This window comes from Arachis ipaensis, chromosome B3, assembly GCF_059453495.1.
Source record: "Arachis ipaensis isolate K30076 ecotype BB chromosome B3, ASM5945349v1, whole genome shotgun sequence".
In the NCBI taxonomy this organism is placed as follows: domain Eukaryota; kingdom Viridiplantae; phylum Streptophyta; class Magnoliopsida; order Fabales; family Fabaceae; genus Arachis; species Arachis ipaensis.
The window spans coordinates 138300242-138318696 of NC_142438.1; the positions used below are offsets into that span (position 1 = coordinate 138300242).

Here is an 18455-nt window from a genome sequence, read left to right on the forward strand (position 1 = left end):
GTTAACAAAAAGACTTGGGTGTGTAGCTAGGGATGAGTACGGATTGCGGGTACCCGATTACCCGTTCGAACCTAAACCGAACTAGTTAAATTGGTTTTAGAACCATCAGGGTCCAATCCGAACCAAACCAATGACTATCTCTAATAATTGGTTTGGGTAACGATTTTGGAGGTACAAAACCCGAACCAACCCATAGACCCGATTATATATTAATAAAATAAAAAAATAAAAATTTAAAAAAAAAAAAATATATATATATATATATGCCTTTTAATATGTTTGGATTTTAATGTCTTTAGTTTTTAATATGTTTAGATTTTAATGTGTTTAGTTTTTTATGTATTTAGTGTTTAATATGTTTGGATTATTTTTATTAATATTATATATTTATTGTACTTACAAAATTTTTAAGATAAAAATTTCACTTTTTTATATTTTTTATGAATTTCTATTTCATCATATACCCAATTATCCGAATCGAACCAATCCATTTTTAATCGGTTTGATTTGGTTCGGGTACATACATAAAAAAATACAAATTTAAATCAAATCGAACCAATTATAATTCAATTAATTCGGTTCTAATTTATCTTAAATCCGAACCAACCCGATCCGTGCTCACCCCTACGTGTAACATTATTCCATAATTTTATTTAACCAAGCAATTTTACCCATCAATTCTCAACCAAGTTAGAAATGCTTTTGATTCTTAAATGCGGTGGTTTTCAACATTTTTTTTTTCTTTTTTGTGCTTTTTTCAATAACGATGTTGATATTGTCTTCTTTGTTTTGTTTGATTTTTTTCACCTTTTTTTTTTTCTCTTTATCCTTCTTTATTATCATGATCATTGTTATCTTTTTTTATATATATATATATATAAATAAGTAGAAGAAAACAACAATGATTATGATAATAAATTATATATATAAAAGAAAACAATAATGATTATGATAATAAATTATATATATAAATTAGAATAAAAAATTTTAATTTATAATACAAAAATTTTAGTGTATAATATAAATTTTTAAAATACCACATATTAAGAATATTAACACTCAACTAAAAAAATATATGCAAAGCACAATAATTTTGATATACAACATAGTAAATTTGGTGCACAACACAAAATTTTAGTGTGTACAACAAAATTTTTGAAATGTTACATATCCAAAATATTCACACTTAATTAACAAAATATATATGGTGTAAAAAAATTTTATGCATAACACAAAAAAATTTTATATATAGTACAAAAAATTTTTAAAAATCACAATTGACTCATCCAATTAACAAAATATATTCATAATAAAAGATTTTATAAAAGGATTAATCTCCACGTACAAACCTTTTTACTATATAAGTTATACAAATCACTAAAACGTGCCTCTTATAGTATGTATGTTTCACGCGCTTTTTTAACAGATTTCTCAATCAATCAACGCGCAAATATATAACTTTCTTTTTCGAAAGGATTTCGTTTCCCTTTTTGAATTCCTTATGCGTTTTCTTGTCTTCTCTCTTGATCTCTTTCGTGCATTTCTCTTTCCCTTCTCCTTCGCCGTTTACATAAGTTTCTCTCTGTTCTCTTTCTTCGTTTTTCTCATTTTTCATTGTTTCTGAAATTAAGCTCTGAAATCATTTTGAAGACAATTGATTATTCAACTTTAGATTATCAGCTGAACCAGAGCGAAATGGATTTTGAATTTGAATCCAATGAAGTTCCTGATGTGTAGTTTAATTCCAGTTAATAATTGAATTTAAATTTGAATCCAGTTAGTAGTTTATAATTGTGTAGTTGAATACTGTATGAACCTTGTCTATAAAATTTGCTATTTATTATTCCTTGTTTGAATTGAATCTAATGTACTAATTCTAATGAATTTTCTACATTTTATATCAGATGTTCGGGTGTAAATCAGGAATATTTGGGTGTATTTTAGGAAAGTTTGGGTGTATTTACAGTTTATGACTTTTCATCTCACTGAGGGTGAATTGTCTTATTCTTTTAGTTGAATTGTTTTAGTTTTTGTTTAATGATGATTCATGAATATGATTTTTGTTATTTTTCATGATGGTTTTATAGTTCTATTTGTATTCTATAGTTTATGCTTGTTTTAATATGGTGTATTTTTTGTGTATTTTGCAGCACCTCTGTGATATTGATGAGCAGTTTGTTCTCCACATACAAGTATTTTTCTCATACAAGTCTTCTCTTCCTTTTATTGTTTTGAATCCAATCAAGTGGCTGAGGTGTAGTTCAATTCAGAAGAAAAAAATGTAGCCTTAGATGAAACATTTTTCTATACAAAAATGCTATTTGTACACTAAAATCAACTACTAAAATTAGCCACCAATGTATTTGTATATAAATACATGTGTGGTTTAATTTATTTTCAATGTATATTTGTATTCCAGTATGTATTTTATACTGGTGGCTGACTTTGGTGGCTAATTTTAGTGTACACGTAACATAACTCATTTCTGTATTTGTACCAAATTTGGGTGTAAAACGAAGATATTTGGATGTAACACGAAGATATTTGGGTGTATTTTAAGAAATTTTGGGTATAGTTTTATTCTCATAAGTTCTACATCATTTAAAACTCTTTCTCTTCCTCCTCCTCATCTTTTGCTGCTTCTTTTTTTTTCCATCATCATCACCATCTTCTTCTTCTTTATTTCTTATTCATCTTTTCCTTTTTATTTTATTTTCTCAAGTTTCTTCTTGTTTTATTCTCTTAACAAGAATAAAAACAAAAAAATCAAACAAAGAAAAAGAAGAACACACATAATGCTCCAAAATTACTTGAAAAATGATGAACTTACATTCATTTAACTAAAAGAAAGAAAGAAATAAGGAAAAGAAGAAGAAAAAAAATACAGCATTAGAGGAAATATTTTTCTGTATAAAAGTGCTATTTGTACACTAGAATCAACCACTAAAATCAGCCACCAATGTATTTGTGTATAAATACATGTGTGGTTTAATTTATTTTCAATGTATATTTGTATTCCAATATGTATTTTATACTGATGGCTAACTTTGGTGGCTGATTTTAGTGTACACATAGCATAACTCATTTCTATATTTTCAGCAAATTTGGGTGGAAAACGAAAATATTTGGGTGTAACACGAATATATTTGGGTGTATTTTAAGGAATTTTGGGCGTATTTTTATTCTGATAAGTTCTGCATAATTTAGAACTCTTCTTCTTCCTCCTCCTCATCTTTTGTTGGTTCTTTTTTTTTTCATCATTATCACCATCTTCTTCTTTTTTTTTTCTTATTCATCTTTTTCTTTCTGTTTTACCTTTTCAAGTTTCTTTATGTTCAAATAAAGAAGAAGAAGAAATACATAATGCTGCAAAATTAATTAGAAGATGATGAACTTACATTCATTTAACTAAAAGAAAGAAAGAAATAAGGAAAAGAAGAAGAAGAAAAAATGCAGCATTAGAGGAAATATTTTTCTGTACAAAAATATTATTTGTACACTAAAATCAGCCACTAAAAATAACCACCAATGTATTTTGTATATAAATATATGTGTGCTTTAATTTATTTTCAATATATTATTTGTATTCCAGTATGTATTTTATACTAGTGTCTGACTTTGGTGGTTGATTTTAGTGTACATGTAACATAACTCATTTCTGTATTTGCAGCAAATTTGGGTGTAAAACGAAGATATTTGGGTGTATTTTTATTCTGATAAGTTCTGCATAATTTAGAACTCTTCATCTTCATCCTCCTCATCTTCTGTTGTTCTTCTTCATCTTCTTATTTCATATTCTCATAATTCTTTTTTAGAGGAAAAAATCAAACAAAGAAGAAAAAAAATACATAATGTTGTAAAATCAAAAGAAGAAGGAGGAGAAACACCATGATGAAGATGAAACACACGAAGAAAAAAGAGGAGAAACACAAAGAAAAAGGAGAAGAAGAAGGAAGAAGAGAATGAGGAGGAGAAACGCAAAGAAAAAATGATAGTTATGATTTTCATCGAGGAAGAAGAAGAAGAGTCGTTTTTAATGATGAGGGAGCGCTTGTTAACACATTTTTGTGGGTGAGTATAGCTTCTGTTGGGTTTGGCCCAACTTGTAAGACTTCTAAACCAAAAAGACTTGCATGTGTAGCATGACTGTTTATAAAATGCCAAATAAGATTAGAGATTTTTTTTTGTTGGTTTCTTGTTTTTATTTTTATTTATTTTTTAATAAAAAAACAAACTAGGCATATATAGCTTCAGCAAAAAAAAAAGTGTTGTAAGCTAAGAGGGACCAAAACCCACACAATATTCACGTTTTAGATCATGAGCTAAGAGCCCAATTTAGATAAAGAACAAGATGTTCAAAAACTGTAATTGATCCAAGCCCATACTCACTTTTGAGTTTTGAGTTTAATGTTTGGGAGATGGTGAAGTTGGAGTCTTTTTGGCGAAAGAAGAAGGGTAGCAGCTGGGCAGGGGAAGGACCGAAACAAGAAGGAAACCAAACGAAAACAAATGGCGACGGTGGATGGCGGCGGAAACCCGGAGGAGCTGGCGGTGGGGTGCATGCTCTCGATCAGGACAACGCTGGGGGACGAGTTCGAAGGTCAGGTTGTGACTTTCGATCGGCCCTCAAACATCCTCGTACTCCAGGAGGCTCCCTCGAAGCCCGGCCCAGGCCCAGGCCCACGGCGGAACATAAGGCTGCTGAAGGCAAACTACATCAAAGACTTCACCTTTCTCGGACACGCCGCCGACCCTCTTGACCCCACTAACTGCTTCCTTGACCTCGCTGCTCTTCAAGCTAGGGAAGACCTTGCAATCAGGTATTTCTCTAGTTCCCCTAATTTCAATTTTTCCCTTTTAATTAACGGTTTTTTTTTTTTGTCATTTTTATTTTTATTTTTTGTTAATGTCTGATTTTGATATTTGAATTTCATTGTTTTTTTAAGACAAGCTGAGGCGGATGCTGAGAGGATCGGTGTTGGTGTTACCAGCGAGGCACAGAGCATCTTTGATGCTTTGTCCAAAACGTAAGTTGCATTAGATGTTATTGAATTTCAATCAGCTATTTTCGGATCACATTGTAGTTTGGGTTTTGAACCATTCTTGCGTTTATACTGTTATTTTATCAATGAAAAATAAGTTCCATTTCTTGGTTTGGTAGTTTGTTAGTACTATCGCAGGATTCTAATGTTTAGTTTTCTATCAGGCTTTTCAATCCTTCCTAGGTTGTTTTCTAATGTTTAGTTCTTCTGTCTGTTAATTGAATGCTTGAACTTTGCTACCTACTGTCGTAGTCTCGTGGACACTAGAATATTATGCTCGATGCGGTTTCAGCCTCTTCTTGTGACTATATCAGAGTAGTTATTGTGATTCCATAGTTGGTATCCTCCTCTGGTGTAATGTGTATACTGAAAAAGACAATGTTGATGGATACTTGGATGTGAGAGGAAAAATCTTGTCTAGGGTTCTTTGTTATTGTGAGGAGGCTAATGGAGGCCCTGACGGCTGGGGCAGAAATCAATCAAATCGAAGTTGAATGGTATTTTTTCATCAATATTGCCAAACCCACCTAGTGCGAATTTGGATTGGAGTTAATATATATAAATATTCTAGATGCCTAGATGCTCTCATCCATATTTCTTAGGTTTAGTAATTTCAATATGATCTACTTTAGATTGATAAAGGTAGTTGCTACAAACAAATGTTAAAGTCGCTTAGTTTTCCTACCATCAGGAGACTTTGTTTAAATTCTTTGTTTATTCATGAATGGAGAACCTACTTTCAGTAAAATTGTTAGTTTGGAACTTATACTGTGTAGATGTAGTGCTTAGTTTATGTAGTCTAATTATGTTTGGGGAGGTTGAAGGTACTGAGGTGAGCCACCAGAAGGGATAAGCACCAGTTTCTATTTATGGTGCTACCCTTCTCTGAGATCCATGCTTTTGTCTTTTGGGTCAGGATCTCAAGGGGAGGTATCCTTTCTGCTGTTCTGCTCAATTTTGATAACTTTGAAAGACCAAAAACCCAGCTATTTAACATGCTATGTGTGATGCTAAAGGAGGCGAATAATAAAAAATATAACATTTAATTGTTACAACGAGTGCTTTGCACGAATAATCAAATTATAAGGAGAATGTCCACAATCTTCTTCAGTGAGGTATTGATGCATCTTGCCTCAAGGCAATAAATCGATAAACGCCTTACGGGAACCCTTTGTTTTTGACTCTTCAGCTTTCTTTTTTTTTTTTTTTTTCTTTCAATTTTATCTGCAGTAGAGATTTCATTCATAAACTAGGTAGTATTTTTCCTTTTTTTTTTTCATTTAACCGACAAGATTAGCATGTTATCAGGCTTCCTGTTCGTTGGGACAAGACTGTCATAGTTGTGATGAATGAGGTGCGTGTCAGCAGTCCTTATCACCCTGATTCTGTTGTTGGAGGTACTCCTGCTGCAAATGAGCGGGTGAAGAAAGTGGTATGGAACTGATAAATATCCTTCTTTTGTTCTTCTATCATAGTATCGTTTTATATGCTCAGTTTATGAAAAGTGTGTATATCAAAGTAGTATTAAATATTTATTCTGTAACTGTTTGCAATATATATAGAATTGAACATGTAAGCAAGAAAACTGTGTTTTTCCTTTTATATTAATCGAATTTGATTTTAGCATTGTTAAACGAATTTTGTGAATGAGGAGGGGATTTCTACCGGATGTCAAAGATTCAAAGAGGAACACAAACATAATAGGGCGGAGATGATGTTGAGTTGAATGGGTGAACACACTATAGGGAATGAAGACACGAGAGATAATCGAACATTGATTATAGAGAAGATGGTAGAATCTTGTTTAAGTTGGTGTGAACATGTTTGGAGAAGCTTTTTAAAGGCTCTAATTAGCAGAGTGAATTAGATGGATGATATTGTTGTGGCTAGAGGTTGAGGTAGAAAAAGACCTAAGAAAGTTTAGAATATGAGCCAAACACGAGTATGGTTTTCTATTTGATTCATGTAGCCGATCTCACCTAGGAGGATAGGGTTTTGTTGGTCACATAGGTTCAACCCTCCATACCTTAATTTTAGATCGAATATTTGGGGGGCTCTCGTCAAGGTAGATCTATTTTAATGATTTTTGAAGATCATTTAAGCAGAGTGTTTATATTTTCTTCTTTGTAGACAATTTTACCTGAGTCTTCTCAAAACAAAACCTATCCTGCTGCGCCATGTATATATATTCTGCTAGTTTTACTTTTCTTTTATTGATTTTCATGCACCTTCTTTGTAGCTTGACTTTGAGAGGAAGAGGTTACAACTTCGCAGTAGCAGCGGTCAGTAAGTTTACACATTTTGCAGCCAGTTGTGGTTAGCAAAGCACCTCCAAGGGGTAAAACATGAATGGGGATTTTTGCTTTTAGCGAAATCCCCTGCACAAGAGGAGTTTCCCAAGGCACATTCCTGACTCCAGATATCTGTTGTCTTGAGCTTTCAAGTTTTTGTCTTCCTTGTGGAGTTCATTTCAGGCAGTTCTTCCAGATTCTTCATAACTAAAAAGAGTGAATGCTGAAGCATGTAATTTGTGGTTTGTTAGTTGTTGGGTTGGACTTGAACCCCAAAATAGGTGACTAGATTTTGTATTATTATTATTATTATTACTACTATGTTGGTTTTGTTGTTGGGATTATTTAACCAATTACAATGAGTCTAATTTGTTCCTTATCTAATAAAGCAAATGCTTTAAGATAAGTTGAGCTAACCTTTTTTCTTGTTATTACTTTTTCTATCTGAAGTTTTTCTTCTAATTGTGTATTCTTCATTTTAAAAATGATTCCTTGAAAAATTATAGTGTATGATGCTGCTGTTGTTTTAAGCCTTTAATGATACATCAATGATAGAATTTGATTGCATTTTTTGAGAAGAGGAAATAAGAGAGAATAGTTACTTAACTTGCACTCAAGGATATAACTCTACCTTGTCATATTTTTCATTTTACATTAATGAAATAGTAACTGATAATTCGACACTTAAATCACTGTTTTCTAGCCTTATATCTTATTTGGTGCTTCATATATATATATATATATATTTGATTTTAATGATCTACTCTATATTACTATGATTTTGTACAAGAAGGCATTTTTCTTATTCAAGTCCTAAAGGGCACTTTCACTTTACAGAAATGAGGGAGTAATCAAAAGTCAAGCATAAAATTAATATTTTCAAAACAATGTACAGCCGAAAGGTACTTGAGGCACTTTTGGTAAAAGTAGCAAAGCATAGACACAGGTTAAGTTTGTGTTTCATAACAATGTCTCTGGCTATGAATACCATTTTTCTAAGTGTGACTTGTTCCTAGGTGCCGGTGTATAAAGATGTCATTTGTTGGTATAAGAAGGCTATGAATTCAATGTTTTTATCTATCTACAAGTTAAATGACCCTTTAAGGAGTTTAGTTCTATTTTGGTTTTTCAGATTGGTGAACTGTACTGATTTAGTATCTGATTTTCTAATTGTTATAATTTGGTCCTTTAGATTTAAAAGAGTATAGTAATGTAGTCCCTCGTATATTTTTCGTCACCGGAGCTCAACATCGTTAATAACGTGGCTCAAGCCTTGCCATACTAGACATATTAAAATGACTTCGTATGTGTTTTGGCGTTAAAGAAGGTATTAAACGATGTCGTTTGAGGGTTCTGACAAGGAACTTGATTATGACAAGATTGTTTAAACCCTTAAACGACGCCGTTTAATGCCTTCTTTAGCGCCAAAACGCGTACGACGCCGTTTTAATATGTCTAACGTAACAAGATTTGAGTCACGTCACTAACGGCGTTAAATTCCGATAACGGAAAATACACGAGAAACTACATTGATGCACTTTTTTTAATCTGGAGGACCAAATTATAACAATTGAAAAGTGAAAAACTAAATTACTGCACTCGCCAATCTCAATGACCAAAGTGGGACTTAACTCCACTCTTGAATCAAGGTTTTTCTAACTTGATTTTATTTTAAATAAAACTATAGAAGATAGTGTTCTCGTAATTTCGAAAAGTTGAACATTTAAAATTACTTTTTCTTCTCAACAACAACAAGCACGCATTCTGATATTCGAACTTATATCTTTATTTTTTAAAACTATTTACTAGTTCTCAAAATATTTACTATCTCATATTTCATATCTCATGTAGTCATATAAACTAAAAGAACAATACCAGAATATACTACAGGTTTTAGCCAAAAAAAAAAAGGGTAAAAAGTTATTAGCGATTCTACTCGGTATCTATGTTCAAGTGATTCCCAATTGAGGGAGCAGGAACATTGTTATTTGCTAGTAATTAGAACTGTAATAGTCAAAGAAGTTGTTTCTTTTTCCATTTGTTAGGACAATGAAATGATATCTTAGATCCAGTGGGGCTAAATTCTTTCGATGTTTCTTGTGGAAGGAATATACTATACTCCATAGAGAGATAATAACAATCCATAAAGTACAAATCACTATAATAGAAACTAAACCCAAAGTTTTCCTTCCCGTATAATAATGAGTATATATCCAAAATTTTAAATTGGTCCTTACCAAATTTTGCATCGAATATTTTTTTATTTTCAAAAAAAATTTATTACATTAAAATTTTTTAATTTAATAAAAATAAGACTAATAAATTATTCTGTCATACTTTTAAAAAATTTTATTCAAGTGAAAACAATAAATCTAACTAAATTAAAGATTTATATATTTGTAAAGTCTAAAAATTTTAATATAATAATTTTTTTTAAGGACAAAAATATCCTATACAAAATACTTTAAAGACCAATTTGAATATATATTCCATAATAATTAAAGCTTCCAAAATAATTTAACATAACTCTGATTAACATCACCTATGTTCCTTTTATTCATCAATTTTTTACAACTCCATATAAATTGGACTTTAGTATTTATAACAACTAATATTCACTAATTTAATTTTGCACCATAGGGCAACAAATTGAAACAAAACATTAAAAAATGAAGAGACACTAGGTCCTAGTGAGCCCCACAAGAAAAAAAAAATTGTGTCCTTGGTCAAATCCATGAATTGAAATATACGATTGTGACCTTAACCGTATCATTCTGTTATTGTTTTATTTATTTTTTATTCTAAAGTCTGATTACAAGTTGTCTAGTGTGTGATTTGTGAGGCGTAAATGTAAGTAAGAACCATTTCCATTTCTTCCTGCTAAAGAAAAGGATATCAATCTACGCCCATTTTTTAGATCCAGCTGGTATTAATTTTATCATAAAAATTTGAAATATAGTACATTCATTATGTCCCAAGCTTAAGGTACTAAACTTCTAAATTAAATTAAATTAAAATATTCAGCAGATGGATTCAATTAAATATTGCCTAATAACAACTCATATGCAACAAACCATTGCCATTTTCCACTGAACCAGTGAAAAGTAGATCAATATTTACCCTTTTAGTAACTCTACCCATTGTGCTATTGATGTTTCATTCGTTGGTACATATAGCATTGAATATATGAAATTACCATGACCATTCCAACCATATATATTATAGAAAATGTTGTATTACAATTGATATAATACATTATTATTATTAAGGATATCTATTTCTAAATACGGTCAATTATTATTAGGTCATGTTTACATAGTTATAATATCATTTTGACTCGGGTAATATTTTAATAGAAATATTTAGTAATAAAAAAAAGTCAAAAATAATAAAAAATTATTTTATTTAGCACTTATTAATTCTAATAATAATTAATAAATATTAAATAAAACAAGTTTTAGTTATTTTTTTTGTCTTTCTAATATTACTGATATTTTAAATATTCTATTAATTAATTATTTGTTTTAAACCTTGTCAAAATATTTTAGTAATAAAAAAAAGTCAAAAACAATAAAAAATTATTTTATTTAGCACTTATTAATTCTAACAATAATTAATAAATATTAAATAAAACAAGTTTTAGTTATTTTTTTTTTGTCTTCCTAATATTATTGATATTTTAAATATTCTATTAATTAATTATTTGTTTTAAACCTTGTCAAAAGTTTATCTATGCTTACAAATAATGCCATTAAAAAACTTGTTCTTAATAGTTATTTTATTGTTAATTAATATAAGAGATTTAGTTTTAAGACTCATAAAATTATCAAAACCTTCTAAACAATATAAAGTTCTAACATCCTCACATTTAGAACTAAACAAGGACTTAGATAAGTCTAATTGAAATAATCCAACAATATATAACCAAAGATTGAGTCCAATGCAACAATAAAATTGAGTAAATATTAGACTCTAAATATTAGTTTGTCAATTGGAGAGGGTTGTTTTTCAGATTGCAGAGGACAGAAGATAAGTCCAAGAGAGACAGCTTAGTGTTCAACTCTCATGCAAAAAGAAACTGACTATAACACACTCTCTCTCTCACACACACACAAAACAAGTTGCTATTGTTTGCTACTTCCAACTTTCAACCAATTAATCATCAGATTCTGCCTCATCCCTCAAGGTAAAAAAAAAATAATAACAGCAGCTTTTCATGATCTTGCAGAACTGGTAGTAGTACTAGTACTCAGTGCTATAGAGAAAGAAAATTGTAAACCTTTTTTGCTGTGAACAAAAGGATTTCTACTTAAAAGGGGTGAAGAAATTAAACAAGAGAGGTTCTCACTTCTTGTTACCTTCATTATTGTTATGGTTCAAATAAATATTGGTGTTAGTTAAATTAAATTAAATTAAATATAGTAAATGTGAGGTTGGTTAATAAAGGTGAAGGTGAAGATGCTTTATTGCATAACTTTATCTTTGCGTGTTGAACAAAGGAAAGGCAAGTCATGTTTACGCCATTAATAATAATATATTTTGATTACAATATTGTTAAAAAAGCAATATGGAACTGAGAGATTCTTTTGGGTTTTTGGTTTCTTTCTTGCTTTAGGGGGAAGAGGCTCTATTAGACTATTACTATTACTCTCCCCTTTTGCTTTTTATTTCTTTCACATCTTCACACTCACTTTTATGTCTTCTTGGGCTAACAAAAAAGAAGAAACAAACCTTCCTTACACCAATATTTTCTTCATTTGCATCATACATTGCTGACAAGTTCCATTGTCCTTCTTCTGTGTGTATCATCAAAATAGAGAGAACAAACAAGCAAACAAGAAAGAAAGTTTTGATTTTTGCATCTGGGGTGAACACTTTCTGTGCTTCCTTATTCCAACTGGTTTTGTTAGAGTCCATTTCACATTGTGGCATGCATAACTTTCTTTTGAGTTGGAGAATCATACATTAATCTCTTTTGAGTTCTGAGAAACTTGAGTTGTTGTAGTGAGTTCTTAGTTCATTGAAAAAGAATGGCAGGAGGTGCACCACAACCAAAGCAAGATGAGCAGCCACATCCAGTTAAAGATCAGTTACCACATGTTTCTTACTGCATTACAAGTCCTCCTCCATGGCGTAAGTTTAAACCATTTTTTCAAAAATATTTACTTGATGTCATTTGGAATCAATAGACTTTTGCTTATCTTTGTTAACGTTTTATTGATTTCTACTAATCTGATTCGACTAGTACATTGAAAAATCAATATGTATTGGTATTGAATATGATAATTGAGTTGTGAAATTCTGATGCGAATGAAGCTGAGGCAATCCTACTTGGTTTCCAACATTATCTGGTGATGCTTGGCACAACTGTTCTGATTCCTAGCTCTCTAGTTCCACAGATGGGAGGAGGAAATGTAAGATTCATGAATAGTATGCTTTTCAAATTTTCAATCTTATGTGGTCCAATTCATAATAAATCTAACAAACACTGCAAACTTTTGCTTATTCTTTTTCTTGTTTTTGCTTGAATAGGAAGAGAAGGCAAGAGTGATTCAGACTCTACAATTTGTAGCAGGCATAAACACATTCTTCCAAACATTCTTTGGGACTCGTTTACCTGCAGTTATTGGTGGATCCTACACTTTTGTTCCAACAACTATTTCAATCATTTTGGCTGCTAGATACAGTGACATTGTCAATCCTCAAGAGGTTATAAGTTTTTTTTTTTTTTTTTTGTTCTGTTTCTGTTATGTCATTATTATACTTGCTTGCTTGATTTGTAAACAAACATGGCAGAAATTTGAGAGGATAATGCGTGGAACACAAGGTGCCCTTATTGTTGCTTCAACCCTTCAAATCGTTTTCGGCTTCAGTGGCCTTTGGCGCAATATAGTCAGGTTAATATTTTGCTTCGTCTAATTTTGACCATGACAGATAAAACAGAATGGAAAAATTCTATACTACTCATTGTTTATCAAATTTTATTTCATTCTATCAAGGCCATGATTAATTACTTACTACACAATCTTTTTGAATAAATGCTTAAGGTTTTTGATTTGCTTGAGTCTCTTGAAATCATCTTAATGAATAATTTTCTTTCTTGTTTTATTTAGGTTCTTAAGTCCTCTCTCTGCTGTTCCATTGGTTGCTCTCTCAGGCTTTGGACTTTATGAATTGGGATTTCCAGTGGTGAGTGCATCTTGAACAACTAGTCCTTCTTTTTTTCCTTCATGTACTTTATGATCATAAGCTGTGATTCCAACTCTCCTGATTGTGTGACTTTTGAATTTCCAGCTTGCAAAATGTGTGGAGATTGGTTTGCCAGAAATCTTCATCGTCGTAATATTTTCGCAGGTAATCTATAATCTTTTCTGATATCAAAATATACAATTTGATTTATCTGTATGAAAATTAAATTCTCTTCTTAAAACCAATTTACCTTTTGAGTGGTGACTTTGTTGATGCAGTACATTCCCCATATGATGAAAGGAGACAAACCAATCTTTGATCGATTTGCAGTTATATTCTCAATAGCAATTGTATGGATCTATGCTCATCTTCTCACTGTTGGTGGAGCTTATAAGAATTCAGCACCTAAGACTCAAATCACTTGTAGAACAGATCGTTCTGGAATCATAGGTGGTGCTCCTTGGTAAGAACAATAATGTGGTTCCCCCAATAACAAGAAATCTTCATTTTTCAGAAGCAGTAAGCTTTGTTGCTCACAAAATGTATTAATATTATAATTCAGGATCAGAATCCCATACCCTTTTCAATGGGGAGCACCTACATTTGATGCTGGAGAATCTTTTGCTATGATGGCTGCTTCCTTTGTTGCTCTTGTTGAGGTTCTTTTTTAACATATCAGTAGCAGTTTCCTTCTCCGTTTCTTGTGTTATTTGTACTCCATCTTCCCTCGGATCACAAATCAACGAAAAAAATGAGTTGACTTGATGTCCAAGAAAAGATCAGTACAAAAATCATTTCCCATTCTTGCATACTTTCTTGATGATTGTCTTACAATTTTTTTTTTTTGGTAAATAGTCTACTGGTGCTTTCATTGCTGTGTCAAGGTATGCAAGTGCAACACCAATGCCCCCTTCAGTTCTCAGCCGTGGCATCGGTTGGCAGGTAAACACAAATTATGGATCAGTAATACTCTACATGATCCTTTTCTGCTTTAAGTTCTGTCAGCTTTTTTGATAATTGCAATTTCTTATGGTATCAGGGAGTGGGAATTTTGTTATCTGGAATCTTTGGAACTGGAAATGGATCATCAGTTTCTGTGTAAGATTCTTTTTTATTCTGTAAATCAATTCCTTGTTCTTAGACCAATATTAATTCATTGTTGCCTGTTCTCCAGAGAGAATGCAGGACTCTTAGCTTTGACACGTGTCGGTAGCCGAAGAGTTGTTCAAATATCAGCTGGATTCATGATCTTTTTCTCAATTCTTGGTAAGTATCTAACATTACTATTAGCAACTCTAATGTGATGTGATTATTCTAGCACATTTCTGAAGCTACATACTTATATTATGAAACAATTGTTTTATATAGGGAAATTTGGAGCAGTTTTTGCTTCAATTCCAGCACCAATATTTGCAGCTTTGTACTGCCTTTTCTTTGCATATGTGGGTATGTATCATCAATTTAAAGAATGTGGGCTCCTATTATCATAAACACTTTGATGCTTTCATTCTTACAATTTTGTTGTTCCACAACACAGGCTCTGCAGGTCTGGGTTTCCTTCAGTTCTGCAATCTGAACAGCTTTAGAACTAAATTCATCTTAGGCTTCTCAATTTTCATGGGATTCTCTATACCACAATACTTCAATGAGTACACAGCATTCAAGGGCTATGGTCCTGTCCACACTCGAGCAAGATGGGTATATAAAGCTATATTAGGTATATTAACATAAAAACAATTGGTATAATACTTATAATAGTGCTGTTGATATGTTGTGACAGTTCAATGATATGATGAATGTGCCATTCTCATCTGAAGCATTTGTTGCTGGTATATTGGCAATGTTGTTGGACGTGACACTGCACAAAAAAGACAACCAAACTCGCAAAGACAGAGGAATGCATTGGTGGGACAGATTCCGTTCATTCAAAGGAGATACAAGGAGTGAAGAATTTTACTCTCTCCCTTTCAACCTCAACAAGTTTTTCCCATCTGTCTAATATTTCCGACCATGGTTAAATTATGATGTTTGGTGCACGACATTTGTAACTTAAAAGTTAAGAATCATTATAATTTCTTCATTCTTAGCTTCAGATTAATTAGCAATATATGAATATGTTCAATTTAAGGCAGGCTTTTTCTAGTTGAGAATCTGAGAGATAATTCTGCAGTTTTGGAGATTCTGTTTTCTCTGCTAAGCTCACTTGGACTACTATAATTTTTGTGCAATTCATTGGATGCGGCCAACATAAGTTCTGTGAAATACGACGTTATAAAATGCAGATTAATTATTTTGACACCTAAAATAATAGCATTACCCTTTCCTAAATTGAAATCCAAATCATGGTAGATTGGAATGTAAAATATCTGATGTGATGATAGATAGATCCTGAAAGCTCCCACTCCACGCAGCATCTCTCGTAACAACTGACAACACCACATTCAGTAATTCAAATACTTAAAGACAAACCATATAAGTAGAATTACAGAATCAAACACAGCATATAGTAATATTACCAGTTTTTAAACATGAAAGACTAAACCTATTTTAAAGGGCCGCTAGGGACCCATAACCAAACAAGTAGTTCATAAATTTGGAAACTACTAACAACAGAACATCCAGTTGTAATGCCATCCTCACTTAAAATCCACCACGAAGACGCAGCACAAGGTGGAGGGTGGATTCCTTCTGGATGTTGTAATCGGCTAAGGTGCGGCCGTCCTCGAGCTGTTTTCCGGCAAAGATCAACCTCTGCTGGTCCGGGGGAATTCCCTCCTTATCCTGAATCTTGGCTTTCACATTGTCAATGGTGTCCGAGCTCTCAACCTCAAGAGTGATGGTCTTTCCTGTCAAAGTCTTGACAAATATCTGCATCCCACCACGGAGACGCAACACAAGGTGGAGAGTGGATTCCTTTTGGATGTTGTAATCAGCCAAGGTGCGACCGTCCTCGAGCTGCTTTCCAGCAAAGATCAACCTCTGCTGGTCCGGGGGAATTCCCTCCTTGTCTTGGATCTTTGCTTTGACATTATCGATGGTGTCCGAACTCTCAACTTCCAGGGTGATTGTCTTTCCGGTAAGGGTCTTGACGAAAATCTGCATTCCACCACGCAGTCGGAGGACAAGGTGAAGGGTGGACTCCTTTTGGATGTTGTAGTCAGCCAAGGTGCGGCCATCCTCAAGCTGCTTCCCCGCGAAGATCAACCTCTGCTGGTCCGGGGGGATTCCCTCCTTATCCTGAATTTTGGCCTTCACGTTGTCGATGGTGTCGGAACTTTCAACCTCGAGGGTGATGGTCTTGCCGGTGAGGGTCTTAACGAATATCTGCATGCCACCGCGAAGACGGAGGACAAGGTGAAGGGTTGACTCCTTCTGGATGTTGTAGTCGGCAAGGGTACGGCCATCCTCCAGCTGTTTTCCGGCGAAGATTAGACGCTGCTGGTCGGGAGGGATCCCTTCCTTATCTTGAATTTTCGCCTTCACATTATCGATGGTGTCAGAACTCTCGACCTCGAGAGTAATGGTCTTTCCGGTGAGGGTCTTGACGAAGATTTGCATCTACAACAACAACCGCAATAAGAAAATCTTGACGGAAATCATTCATGCATGGTAAAAAACGGATAACCCATGCTAACCTAAATTGAAAGAATTAATCGATGTATTTCTCCGGCTAGGGTTAACAGAAAAATTCATTATCAGAATCAAAAAACTCGATTTCAGAAAATAAGCACCAAAAACAATTGATTCTTGCGTTGAGAAAATACAGCTATGAACCGCCATCAATAGGGATCCGATCTATGAATTACGAGTACAAAAGAGATAATAATAATAATTTTTAATCCAAAAGAAATCATAGGCGAGGTAAAATTTCTGAGGAAGGAAGAAAAATTAAAACCCTAGAAACCTAACCAGAGGAATCAAAGGGAACAGAAGATAAAGAAGAGAAAAGTACCTTGAAGGAATTCGGGGAAGCACAAAAAGGAATTAAATCAGCTTAGAATGAAAATGAGGCCGGGGGTAAGGGCATATTTTATAGCAGCAGGAAAGGCGGTGACCCCCTATTCACGGCAACGTGACAACAAAAAAAAAAACAAATCAATCCTAAAAAAGGGTCTTAGTAGTTGCCGAGTTGGGCTGGGCAGTGGGCACTTCTAGAACAGACTTTAATTATAAATTATTTTTTATTTTTTATTTAAATTTTTTTATTAAAGATTTTAGTCAAGTCAATTTTTATCGTCTTTAGTTGGAGTGTGCATGGGTCGGGTGAAACCGGATTTGATGTGACTCAGACCTGACCCGAAATATATATCGGGCCTATTTGTTAGACCCGAACCCGGCCCTAAACCCGATGAAACCTATACACTTTCGGGCCACGATTATATCGGGTAGAAACCGGGTGAAAATCGGGCCGTTAACATTATATTACCTTAATACCTTCTTGTAAGTTAGCATGTAAAAATATCCAAATTTTTAAGACTCCAACCATTGTTTGACATGGTAATATTCACTTAGAAAAATATAACAAGAACCAACTCTTCTCTAAAATTAAAGCATAACCATAATTAATACTAATATTGTCTAATAAAACCAAATATTTAAATCAATACAAATAATACAATATTATGCATTAGTCTAAAGTCTTATGCATTTTAAACATAAAACATTAACTTATAGTCATATATATAATGACTAATAACACAAAATATTAAGGTTTACAATACTTAAATTCCACATAATAATAGCCATCATCCATCACTAATAATACAAAATATTAATTATGTATGATAACCGGGCCACCGGGCCGATTTCGGGTGACCCGAGCTATGACCCGGATCTGACCCGAAATAATGATCGGGTCTATTTTTGAGACCCATACCCGGCCCTAGACCCGATGAAATTACACCAAATTAGACCCAAAAGTGTTCGGAACCGG

The 18455-nt window shown here is 32.9% G+C and overlaps 3 protein-coding genes across 5 annotated transcripts; 2 read left to right on the forward strand and 1 right to left on the reverse strand.

The window, feature by feature from the left end:
• Window positions 1-4298: 4298 nt before the first annotated feature.
• LOC107631449 (RNA-processing, Lsm domain-containing protein) lies at window positions 4299-7749 on the forward strand. The gene is made up of 4 exons (XM_016334894.3): window positions 4299-4820; window positions 4947-5027; window positions 6351-6474; window positions 7282-7749. Exons 1-4 carry the CDS (start codon window positions 4510-4512, stop codon window positions 7330-7332), a joined length of 567 nt encoding a protein of 188 aa, XP_016190380.1. The 5' UTR covers window positions 4299-4509; the 3' UTR covers window positions 7333-7749.
• Window positions 7750-12028: 4279 nt separating this feature from the next.
• Window positions 12029-15653, forward strand: LOC107631447 (nucleobase-ascorbate transporter 6). Of its 3 annotated transcripts, none has more exons than XM_016334891.3 (14): window positions 12029-12466; window positions 12650-12747; window positions 12866-13042; window positions 13130-13230; window positions 13447-13522; window positions 13628-13687; window positions 13801-13985; window positions 14085-14181; window positions 14378-14464; window positions 14562-14620; window positions 14697-14788; window positions 14891-14968; window positions 15060-15220; window positions 15303-15653. In XM_016334891.3, the coding sequence occupies exons 1-14, from the start codon at window positions 12364-12366 to the stop codon at window positions 15519-15521; spliced, it is 1593 nt and encodes a 530-aa protein (XP_016190377.1). In that variant the 5' UTR covers window positions 12029-12363; the 3' UTR covers window positions 15522-15653. The 3 variants fall into 3 exon arrangements, with proteins under 3 accessions (XP_016190377.1, XP_088366128.1, XP_088366127.1); XM_088510002.1 differs by having other exon boundaries at window positions 12093-12466; window positions 15060-15239; window positions 15340-15653; XM_088510001.1 differs by having other exon boundaries at window positions 12226-12466; window positions 12866-13230.
• A 309-nt stretch (window positions 15654-15962) lies between these two features.
• LOC107631448 (polyubiquitin) lies at window positions 15963-17665 on the reverse strand. Its single transcript, XM_016334893.3, has 2 exons — window positions 17475-17665; window positions 15963-17080 (listed from the first exon to the last, which is right to left on the reverse strand). The coding sequence occupies exon 2, from the start codon at window positions 17078-17080 to the stop codon at window positions 16163-16165; it is 918 nt and encodes a 305-aa protein (XP_016190379.1). The 5' UTR covers window positions 17475-17665; the 3' UTR covers window positions 15963-16162.
• Window positions 17666-18455: the final 790 nt, after the last annotated feature.